Consider the following 12,795-nt stretch of genomic DNA (forward strand, 5'->3'; position numbering starts at 1 on the left):
TTATTTTTTCCATCTTCAATATTATTGCTGAAAATGTTGCTTATTTTTTCCATCTTCAATATTATTATGGCTATACAAAAATTCACCAATTTTGATGTTATTTGTAAATGCACACTGATATGACAGCTGTCACAAATACAATCTAACAAAATTGTTTGGAGTGAAGTTAAAGACAACTAAACACTACTAGAGTCATCTTACGGGGGGGGGGACCCACAAACTTTTTGGCTAACCCGACATAAAGTACTCCTATACAGTTAATAAGTGTGAAGTACTGACAAAATATTCCTTGTAAATTTATCATCAATTTCTAAGTTAAATGAAAATTTCAAAGTCCCAGGAGTTAGCCTAATTTCATTCTGGGCAGGTAACCTCAGTATAACCTGCACTGCCTCCTCCCATGATCATAAAATGCAAATTAATTTAGATTCAGCGAAGCAAAACCTAATTGGCATGGTGGAAAATATTATCTGGAGTTCTGATAATAAGTACAGCCCTCTCTTCTATAATATATATACTCTAATGAAGAACAGAAATGCCATTTTACAATAATTAATTTACTTGTATTATCACTTCTTGCCTAAATGATTAGGTGAGCATCTACATAAACAAAGGCTAACTTGGGGGTATTATACTCAGAAAACACAACTGAGATGGACAAGGTAAAGCTAAGACAGTTCACCAGAAGGTGAGAGAGTAGGTAGGTTATCTTAGTATCATCGGCTTTGTGGAGGTCACACTGCTTGACTCAGTCATGACTAAACTAAAGTAGGTTAGCAATCCCTGCTACTTTTATGAGTCCAGCTAGTTCTAGCTAACTGACAACACCACTGCTGGATTTCACTGCCCTGCTCTAGGCAAAGAGGTCTATTTTAAGTAATATAGTCTTCTTCCTATAGGAAAGGCCAGTTATTCTGGAAGGCCACAGGCTTTAAAATAGAGCTGTCAAGGGACAAACATAGTAGTCCAGCCACTTCTGAAGCTGTCATGTGAGGGAGAGAAACTAATGCTGTCCTTTCTCTTTCCTACAGAAATAGAGAACCAAAGAGAGCCTTGCAGGTATACATTTATGAATAGCAAGTATAATTTAAACACATCAAAAAAAATCTGTTTAAGAGGCTGCTGAAGTTCTAGTGGACACTGACTCATCCCTTACTCCAACCTCTGACTACAGATATTTCAATATCCGCCTTCAAAACACAGCACAATTTCCTTCCTTCCCTCTTCAGAGCTGCTCAGTAAAACATGAAACCCATTATGACAACTGCTGGTTTTCTCCCCTGCTGTACAGTACCACAGATTCTCTTACTACAACAACAACCCAAATTCTTCAAATGGAATATAAATTTAAGATTTTTAGATTCAGTACTTGAAGAGAGTTATTACAAGCAAGGAGGAAATGGCTACAATGGGCTTTGCTGTCCCCTAGTGGATACTCAGATGCAAAGAAGTATGTAAGAAAAAGTCTTATGAAAATACAGTGCTGCTTTTTTTACTTCCTGAAGTTATTGCCTATAAATTTGAGCACTCAGTAACTGGGCTCATTATAATAAAAAACTTGAAGAGATCTTGGAAATAGGCTTATTTAACCTCATTTTAAAAACATTTATTGCAATAAAATTTATATTAACAAGTTCACCTTGTAAAGTGTAGAGTCAATGGTTTTTCATATATTTACAGGATCATACAACTATCAAAGATCTGAACTTCAGAACGTTTTTATCACCCCAAAAACAAACACTACCCATCAGCAGTTACTCCCCATTCCCTAACACTAACCACCCACCACACTTCCCCAGCCCTAGGCAACCATAACATGCGGCCTTCTGTGACTGGCTTTTAAAAAATGGAACATGTTTTATAGGTTCATCAACATCACTGCATGTAACAGTACATCATTCCATTTTAATTACTGAATAATATCCATTGTATAGATATATTACATTTTGTTTATCCATTAATCAGTTAATGAAAATGTAGGTGTTTTCCATTTTTTGGCCATTGTGAATAATGTTGGTTATGAACTGTGTACATCTGGGTTACATTCATTTATTATTTTTCACAGAAAGAAAGCTTACTCAAGGTCTCACAGCAATTTAGCATTAATTTATCCCAATGCAATGCTCTTGGCATTTTACATACTAATCATTAGTGTCCTGTTGTACACTGACTAAATTATACATCAAGACCAGCCTTGAATTTTGAGGACAAAAACATGAGGCACTCAAGATTAAAAAAAAACATTCTGGTATTCTCTTACTGCACAAAAATCAAAACAGTCAGCACATTAAAGAAAAACAAAAACCCCTATCATAGTCAAGACAGTGTTTTTAAAAACATCAACAGCCGTGAGAAAAAGTTTTGGCATTAAACACTGGTGGAATCTAGTAAATACTCTGTGCAAGGTTAGACACACTATCCTGGTAAGAAATTCTAATTCTATGGCATATTTAAATAAAGTTGCTTCCACATTTAAATAAAGTTAGTCCCACTCTGGCCAGGTGGCTCAGTTGGCTGGCGCGTTATCCCATACACCAAAAGGTTGTGAGCTGGATTCCCAGTCAGGGCACACCTAGGTTGTGGGTTCGAATCACCAAGAGATCAGTGTTTCTCATGTTGATGTCTCGCTCTCTCCCTCTCCCCTCTCTCTGAAATTAACATCTTCAGATCAGGATTTTAAAAAAAATTTAAATGAAGTCGGCCCCAATAAGAAGTGAGTATAACAGAACCAAGGGGAAGCTGGCTTACATTCAAGTCCTTCTACCTAACAGTAAAAAAGCAGTATATCTTGCCAAAAATTTAATGAGGCTTCAGACCATATTCTTTCACATATTCTTTCTGTATATATAATACAGAAACAGATAATTGGGTTGTCAGGACAAATGAATCCAAAGTAAACAGAGGACCTAAAAGAACCCAGAATTTTGCCAAATTACACAGTATCTTTCCCATTTAATACAAGAAAATGAAATAAGCATTACATATTTGAAATCACCGACTATTACAAAAAGATTTGAGAGAAAATATACTTTTATAAATCAAGAAACTAAAGCTCAGATTAGAGACTGATATTAGCTCATGTAACAATGTAGCGCCAAATGAAAAAACAACCCTCGCCCATGCTGAGTGCAAACCTTCAAAGCAAAGAACAGTGGAAAATTTCAGAGCTGTGGCAAAGTTGACCTTTGGTGGGGAACTGAAGGGCATAATGCCATTTTAACTGAGAACACTGCTGAACTGCTCAGGAGGCAACCTAATTGATTTTCCATGAAACTCTCCCATGCTTTCCATTTGTGTACTATGTGTCTGGGCCCCAAGGTTAAACCTGCAAAGTGCTCCTATTTTCTTCCCTAATCAAGCTAAGAATCAAGTCTCATCACATGACAAGCTGAGAAGAGGTTACTTCACTATAGGGTTGAGTTAAAAAAAAAGGAAAAATCTACATTTAGTTCTCAATAAGAAAACATTATAGATAAAGAAATGGCAAAGAAAGATCGCATCTAGAAAGAGACTCTTCTGTATAAAACTGAGTTAAAAACAAAACCCATATAGTATGCAGTAAGCTAGAAATTATGCCTAATGAGAAGTGATTTAGCAAAGGAGACCATTAACTATTTAATGTCTTAGACTTCATCTGGAAGGTTACCTGTATGCCATATAACCACTAAAAAGAACGTAAGATGGAAGGGAGGTGGGGAGGGATGGGTGGGTGGACTGGGAGTAAAAGACAGAAAACTGCTTGAACAACAATTAAAATTTAAAAAAGAAAAAGAAATAAAAAAGAACGTAAGGAAGGCGAGAACTAAATGCTAGTACAATAATGACATGTGTCAAGTCTCCAAGCCTATGTCATGAATTAATAGTTAAACCTTTATCTAACTGAGTCTTAAGTTCTCTGCTGTGCTTACCTCTTCCCCAAATGATCTTCCTTGTACCACATTATCACCCTTGACCTCAGGAAGAAACTTAGGGGGTACATGACAACTGTGTTCAAATATCTGAGGAGCTTGAGAGAGTAGACTTATTCTGTGTAAATGAGAGGGCAACTGTCAATGACAAGAAGGACATGTTCAACCTATGCACCCTTCCATGACCTGATTAACTCCAACCTACTCCTCAAAACCCAGCTAACACGCTCTCTCCTCTGGGACATTCTCTTTAATTTGCGGCTAGGTATCCCTGGTGAGCGGTACTGCTCTTCATCATCACTACTTGTTACACTACTTATAACCGTCTCTCACACTTAAACTGAGTTCCTTGAGAGCAGACTTCTAGCTTTAACTCCTCTCTGTAATTTCCAGACTAACCACAGTGACTGGCACAAGTAAGCTTTTACCAATTTTTTATGAAAAAAAAAAGAAGGGAGAAAAGGAGAAATCAAAAATAGAGGAAAACATGCCACTGGATAATAGCTGGGAACTCTCCCATAATGTATTCTTTTCAAATTCTTAAATAATCTTGAACAGAAATTAAATAAAGAGAAGATACAGAAATAGAGCTGCTAATTATTCTAATAAAGAAAAACCAGGCAGGATGAAAAAAGTGAGCAAATTAAGTAAAAACAACAAAACACTCATTAGACACAGACAACAGTATGGTGATTACCAGAGGGAAAGGAGGGTAGGAGGAAGTAGAAGAGGTTATAGAGGGATAAATGGTGATGGAAGGAGACTTGACTTAGAGCAGTGAACACACAATATAGAGATGATGTATTACAGAATTATACAACTGAAATCCATAGAATTTCACTAACCAATGTCACCCCAATAAATTCAATTAAAAAAATTAAAAATTAGCCCTGGCTGGTGTAGCTCAGTGGATTGAGCACTGGGCCTGAGAACCATAGGGCTGCCAGTTCAATTCCCAGATAGGCCACCTGCCTGGGTTGCGGGCTAGGTCCCCAGTAGGGGGCACATGAGAGGCACCACACATGGATGTTTCCCTTTTTTTCCTTTCCTTTCCCACTCTCTAAAAATAAATAAAATCTTAAAAAAAATTAAAACAATTAAATGACTAAAAATGTTTTGTTTTGTTTTTTAAAAAAGAAAGAGCCCTGGCTGGTGTGGTTCAATGGACTGAGCACTGGCCTGCGAACTGAAAGGCTGCCAGTTTGATTCCTGATCAGGGCACATGCCTGGGCTGTGAGCCAGTTCCCTAGCTGGGAGTGCAAGAAAGGCAACCACACATTGATGTTTCTATCCCTCTCTTTCTCCCTCCCTTCCCTTCTCTAAAAATAAGTAAATATATAAATAAGAAAGAGAGAAAGAAAAAAAAAAAGAGACAACATAATGTTTATCAGTATGAAATTAAGATGTTAGAAAAATGAACATCTACATAAACTCAGAGGGAGAGAGGACAGATGGTCAGGACATGATGATAAGTGAAAAACTGTGTAACATTATGCTGAGGGTTCCATTCTGTGAAAGCCCACAAACCCATATTTGTATGTATATAGAAAACACATCAAACTATTGAAAAGCAGTATTACTGGAGAGTGAAATTAGGGTGAGAGCTGTTTTATATTTTATTTACTTCTCACATCTGATTTACTTACAATGAGCACACTACTTTTAAAATTAAAATACAAGAGAATTGTATATCCACAAGCAAAAACATGAAGTTGGACTCTTACTTTTTATTATCTACAAAAATTAACTCAAAATGGATCAAAGATCTAAACATAAAAGCTAAAACTATAAAATTTGTGGAAGAAAATGGGGAAAAGCTTCATGAAACTGAATTTGACAATTTCTTGGATATGACAGCAGCAAAAGCAGAGGCAACAACAGAAAAAATAGGTAAGGTGAAAATTAAAATGTGAAACTTTTGTACATCAGAAGACATTATCAATGGAAAAAAGCAAAGAATATTTGCAAATCATGTGTCTGATAAAGAACTAATATTTAGAATATATAAAGAATCCATGCAACTCAGTAACAAAAAACTCCAAACAACCCAATTAAAAAATAAATGACCACATGGATTATGCCTAAAGAACATAGGCAAACGGCCAATAAGCACATGAAAAGATGTTCCACATCACCAATCACTAGGGGAATGCGAATCAAATCCACAAGATACCACTTCATACTCTAGGCTACTATCAAAGAAACAGAGCATAGCCGGGGAAAAGATGTGGGAAATCTGAACCCTCGTGCATCACTGGTAGGAGTGTGAAATGGTCCAACTGCTATGGAAGACGTTATGGCAATTCCTCAAGAAATTAAATAGTATTCTTACATGATCCAGCAATTCTACTTCTAGGTCTATACCCCAAAGACCTAAAAGTAGGGACTGAAACAGATATTTGTACAACCACGTTCACAGCAGCATTATTCACAATAGCCAAATGTGGAAGTGTCCCAAGTGTCCATCCACAGACAAACAAGCAAAATGAGGTATTACATACGTACAATAACACATTATTAAGAGTTAAAAAAAGAAGACGATGTGGCACACACTATAATGTGGATGAACTTTGAAGACACTAAGCTAAGCAAGCCAGTCACAAAAGAATAAATATTCTATGATTCCACTTATATGAGATGAGGTACCTATAGCAACCAAATATATAGACACAGAAAGAAAATGGTGGTTGCCAGGAGTGGGGGGCGGGTACAAAAATGAGTAGTTTAGTCTTTGTAACGAACTCAGTTTTAGTTGGGAAGATGAAAAAGTTCTGAAGATGGATGATGGTGACAGTTGCAGAACAATGTGCATATACTTAAATGACAGAACTATACCACAAAAAAATGGTTACAATATTTAATTGTTATATATTTTTTTACAGCAATTTTTAAAAACTTAAAAACCTCTATTACCTTAAAAAAAATCAGCTGAGAAAGAGGAAGGGGGCATTCTGACCCACTACCCAGGCCTAGAGGCAGAGCTGTGCTCCACAGAACAGTTTGAAAACCAAAAACTTCAGTGAAAGTGACAAAAATGGAACACTGGTTCATGGTGCTTTTGTTAAATAGTGGCTACGAATTAAGAGCGGGGGTGGGGGAATGGGGGACAAAAGCAGGGCCCTCACCATTATAATCTAACAAAGAACTTAATTCAAGAGGCTGGAAGCAAAGGAAGACACATCTCCCCCGCTAACTCAGCAGTCCTGAGCCTGGCCCCATAATATTGCTTGGCATTTCCAACAACACAAGCAAAACTATAATAGTGCAGGAGGTAGGGAGCCCTTGAAAGTCTGTGTATCACCTCCACTCACCGGGAAAAGGAAAACCTTGAGGCTGTGTATTCATCCCAAGGCCTAGAAGGGGGGAAAGGTGGGGGGTCCACAGTACTTAAAGAAAAAGCCCAGAAAACAACTTCAGTTAACTGCTTGCCTCCTATCATATATGCAAAATAAACAAATAGAGTTTAGAGCAAGATAAGGATTTGGGCTCTGACTGGTGTGGCTCAGTGGATTGAGCACTGGCTTGCCAACCAAAGAGTCCCTGGTGCAATTCCCAGTTACATGTTTGGGTTGCAGGGAAGGTCTTCGATAGGAGGCCCACAAGAGGCAACTGCACGCTGATGTTTCTCTCCCTTTCTCCTTCCTTCCCCCCCCCCCTCTAAAAATACAATAAATAAATAAAATATTTTTTAAAAATTAAAAAAAAAACAACAAAGATTTGGGTTAATATACATACCCACAGATACCTGTGTTTGGGTAATCATGTCTCCCTGGGGGAAAGCTGGCACCACCTTTACCTGTCTACAATCAATATGTAAACTTCACATCCCACCAACTATGCAAGTCCTCATAACCAAGGACTTGCTCTCTTGCCACTCAGGGGACCCTTGATCACCTGGCCTCTAGCCAGGGACCCGTGGCTACCCTCTCTCTGGTCACCCTTGTTTTGCTCTCCCATTAGAACTTAGCACCAATAAATTTTGCCTGCACGCTAATAGGCTTGCTGATCTATATGTAGCTCTTTACTGCATCAGCAAGAAGAAGCAAGTTTCTCCTATAACACTTACAGTACCTAAAAAGCACAGGGTTAAACTAATTTAAAATCAAATCACACTCTTCTACAGTCATAAAACTACATCTTCATTAACTAGATACCTTTGCTTCCTCTGCCATTTTTTTTTCTTCATCCACCTCTTCAGTCTTTGCTGAATCTTCACTTTGGAGTTTTCTTCTCTTTTGCTTGGGAGCCATGAAGCCTTGAAGAAATTTCTTTATGACACTGGCTTGAAGGGCAATCACACACTCACCAAAATCTTTCAGTTTCTCTAAAGAGACCACCTATAGGAATTGATTTAAAAATCAGATGGACAGAAAGGTCAAGAGAAAAATGAAACTATCCTTGACTAAATTTAAATCAACCAATAGGTCACTTACAACATTAATTTAATGGGCTTCCTCAGTTCACTGGATGGCTTATGCATTTAAACGTAGCTGACCAGTTCCTTTTCCTCAGTGAAGGGATTCACGAAATACTGAAACTTGGTCTACTTAAGGAAGTTACGCAAATCATTGAGAAACTATGTGCAAACTACAGTCTCGAGGCAAAAAAAACTGAGAAAAACATTTTTTTCTGAACAACTGGCTTACAAACTATCAGCCAGATAATATGCTTTACATACTTGACCTCATCTAAGCCTCACATTTATTTTACAGATGAGGCTACAGAAGCTAAATTGCTTTGACCCAAATCATACTCTTAAATACCAGACACTACCTTCTCAGTCATGCAAGATATGTCAATTAAAAGGCACTATTTTATAATCACAAAGAGAAATAAAGAATAATGAAAACCCAATATTAGTAAGATATAGTTTGGTACAAAGTAGGCAATGGATAAATATTTGCAAAATAAATAAGAGTAAATATAATATATTTAAAAATGACAGTCACCGCGTTGGGTAACTCTTCAAAAAATCATTGAAAGACATAAGGTTCAAATTCTTTTCCATAGGAAATATACCAAGAATTCATAACTAGACTAATTAAAAAGAAAAATGTAGCATCTATAAGATGGATATATAATTTGCTAATTCTAACAGCGAAGAAAATGAAACACAGACTCTTGACAGTGAAAGATTTAAAATCGTATCAACTCCATGGGTTATTTTATACCCCAAAGTGATACAAAGAAATAAAAAATGTTTATAAATTAGGAAAAATGAGGGAAAAGATGTAACTGCTCATAAAAATCACACAATTATACCTGAAACATAATATTGTATGTCAACTATAGTTGAAAAAAAAATTTTAATCATACAACAATAATACACATGCAATAATGCATATAAATAATTTTAAAAGACCCACAAATACTGTTTGGCATTAATATGGACTTATTATTTAAAATCAATAAAAAACATTTTACAATAATAATTGACGGAGAATATTCTCCAATCTCTCCAACTTTGACACCTAAACCTAAAGTGGAATGTTGGTTCTCTTGAACTGCTTCGCCTATACCACTTATGGGTCCTACTGATCAGTAAATGAGAGGAATATAAAGAAGCTTTGAAATGTACCCATTTAACAGCATGGCTGTTGTTTTAATATAAGCATAATGCTTCTGAGCTAACCTGGTGTAATGACTGAAATGAATGAAAGTAGACTACACAGATACATTTCAGACCTTAAAGCACAGGTACCATATGTGAATGAACATGTTAAATAATGCCATAGGACTAAGGCTCCAGGACCTGTTTCCATTCAACTTAATAGAAAACCTCTTTTTGAACAAAGGCTCTGAGCCAACTATTAGATTTTTCTGGACACCACTGAAAGATGACAAAGTAAAAATACCATATGTGTACAGAAAAGTTTAAGTTGCACACATCTTTCAAGATAAACCAAAATATGAGTTCCAGGACCATCGTGGAGAATCAAGAACACTATCCGGGAACAATTCCAAATTCGGTTTTCATGAGTAACAGATTTCAGAGGGTGTTTTCCTAGGTTCTTACCCGAGCTTCAAATTCTGATGTTTCTTCCACATAACCAAGACCCCCCTTTTGTAACCTTGTTGCAACTTCAATTAGATCACTTCGAAGAAAGTTTAAAAGCTCCTGGTTGCCATCACAGGATTTTAGACCCAAATTTGGTTTCCGGGCCAGATGAATAGAATGAATAATGTCTTGGTACCTAAAAAGTTGGGGTGAGTGGGAGGGAAAAATACAAAAACTTTTGAAGATGGTCCATAAATTTCAACCACTTGAATAATGTCTTATTTCTGTAAGATATATTTAGATTTTTTAAATCTCTCCTTGGTAATTTTTAATAGTCTGATATTTCTTACATGAATTTTCAAATTTATTTTTTAAAAGATTTTATTTTTTGAGAAAGAGAAGAGAGGAGGAAAAAGAGATGATCAGTTGCCTCTCACACATACTCCAACCAAGAACCCAGCACAAACCAAGCATGTGCCCAACTGGGAATTGAACTGGTGACCTGTAGCTTTGCAAGGACAATGCTCAACCAAGTAAGCCATTCTGGCTTCATTTTAAAAACATACTTATTCTATCTTGTATTTGATAAATTCCAGTATATGAAGTGGGTTGCTTTTCCTAGCTCTTATTCATGGTACCTAGTTTGTGTATTTTTAAACTTTTTTTTTTTTACTATGGGTTTCTTGGAATTTTACGTACAGCAATTCGTTGAGGCCTGATTTGATGCTGTGCTCCTTCAAGAGATAATGTGCATTTGCTTATGTCAGTTGCCAGGAATTGCTACCAACCCAAGACAATTCTAAATTATCTGCCTGAAATTCTTCACAACACAAAAGACAAACAATTTCAACTGAAAATCTACATACTTTCACGTTTGTTCTTCAAGTAAAGGTTAACCATCTGAGGTCCCAGAAAGCATGACTCCAATAAGATGATCTGTCCTGGCTGGGACCGTAAGCTTCACTGTTAGCTTCCCATACCAAAATGAAAAGTAAAACTCAAAGTCATCTAAGTTGAGTACTAAGTTCCCTATTCTTTCTTAATAATAAGGGTTTTTAATGGTGTTTTTTTAAAATTTTTTAAAAGATCTTATTTATTTTTTAGACAGAGAGGAAGGGATGGAGAAAGAGAGAGAGAAACACTGATGTGTGGTTGCTTCTCAACCACCCCCTGCTGGAGACCTAGCCTGCAATCCAAATGTGCTCTGACCAGGAAACAAACCAGAAACCCTTTGGTTTGTAGGCTGACACTATCCACTGAGCCACACAGTCAGGGCAAGTTTTTGATATTATTTTCCTCTACATACAACTTCATTGTATCCCATGTTTTCTTATAAAGGATTCTTTCTAGATACAACGTAATTTCCCTTTTATTTTCTTCTTTAAGTGTTACCTAGAAATATATTTAACTTACTACCAGTTAAGATCTTTTTAATCACCTTAAAAAAATTTATTTCTAATTTTTTATTGCAATCTGATCAGAGAATGTATACTGCGGCTTTTTTAATTTGCTGAGATTGTTTCTTTGGCTATGTGTATCACCAATTTTTATAAAAGTTCAATGGATGTGACCAAAAATTTACTTCTTTGTGCTTCCAACTGGCCTAGTATTCTTTTGTACAGTTAAATTTTTTAACTCAGCTTTAACAACTGACTGCAAACCCTTTAATTTAGATCCTTCATTGCTTTATATATTTTCTTATATAAAGCATTTTTTAAAGATTTTTTTATTCATTTTAAGAAACAGGGAAAGGTAGAGAGAGAGAGAGAGCCCTGGCTGGTGTGGCTTAGTGAACTGAGTACAGGCCTGTGAACCAAAGGATTGCTGGTTTGATTCCCAGTCAGGGCACATACCTGGGTTGCGGGCCAGGTCCCCAGTATGGGGCACACCAAAGGCAACCAGCAACCACACACTGATGTTTCTCTCCCTCTCTTTCTCCTTCCCTTCCCCTCTCTCTAAAAATAAATAAATAAAATCTTCAATTAAAAAAAAAAAGAGGGAGGGAGAGAAACATCAGTGCATGGTTGCCTCTCATGCACCCCCCAGGCATGTGCCCTGACTGGGAATCAAACTGGCGATCCTTTGGTTTGCAGGCTGGTGTGCAATCCACTGAACCACACCAGCCAGGGCTAAAAGGCATTTAAAAAAAAATAAATTTGAACCTAAAATGCTTGGTGACTTATTGTCCTATCCCCTTGGCCATCTCCAGATGAAGCAACTCAACCACCCACAAGAAAACACATAGATATATTGGGGCAGATTCACAAACACTGCAGTCATGGAATAACAGAAAGAAAAATACAGTTATTTTAAAAAATGGATGGCTCTTTACTGTCAAGTAAAGAGCAGTTAAGTCCTGAAGACTTATCTATACTACTTGAAAGCTATTAAAAAGTTCAAAACCAAGTAAAACAAGACAAGGTAGATAGTTTTCTAATGTTCAACAATACCAAATACGTGTGTGTGTGTGTGTGTAGTTTTGTTTTTAACCCTTACAATCTCTAATCTTTTACCGGAAGGATTTCATCTATTCATATTTTCATATTAGTGAATGGAAGAAGTCCTTTCAATCTTTCTCATGTACCTACCAAATATTTTATTTGTCCATTCATTCATTCGTTCATTCAAGTATATAGCATGGTATGGTATTGGTTGGTACCACACACCTTTTTAATTTTATTTATTTATTTTTAAGAGAGAGGGAATGAGAGGGAGAGGGAGGAGGAGAAACATAAACTGGTTGCCTCTTGCACAACCTCAACTGGGGACCTGGCCCACAACCCAGGCATGTGTGCCAACCCTGGATTCAAACCTGTGACCCTCTGGTTCTCAGGATGGTGCTCAATCCATTGAACCACACCAGCCTGGGCGCAAATATTTTAAACAGAA

At 36.8% G+C, this 12,795-nt stretch overlaps 1 protein-coding gene across 3 annotated transcripts in view; it reads right to left on the reverse strand.

Annotated features, from left to right (window-relative positions):
- The window catches only part of BAZ1B (bromodomain adjacent to zinc finger domain 1B), a 73,789-nt gene that overhangs the window by 11,781 nt on the left and 49,213 nt on the right, over nt 1-12,795 (reverse strand). For all 3 annotated transcript variants that reach the window (XM_053669436.1, XM_037154719.2, XM_053669428.1), the window contains exons 12-13: nt 9,925-10,102; nt 8,063-8,245 (exon numbers count right to left, since the gene is read on the reverse strand). In XM_053669436.1, coding sequence (XP_053525411.1) covers nt 8,063-8,245; nt 9,925-10,102 — 361 coding nt within the window. The remainder of the gene's footprint in view (nt 1-8,062; nt 8,246-9,924; nt 10,103-12,795) is intronic.

This window comes from Artibeus jamaicensis, unplaced genomic scaffold (genome assembly GCF_021234435.1).
Source record: "Artibeus jamaicensis isolate MK-2021 breed Jamaican fruit bat unplaced genomic scaffold, CSHL_Jam_final contig_1582, whole genome shotgun sequence".
In the NCBI taxonomy this organism is placed as follows: Eukaryota; Metazoa; Chordata; class Mammalia; order Chiroptera; family Phyllostomidae; genus Artibeus; species Artibeus jamaicensis.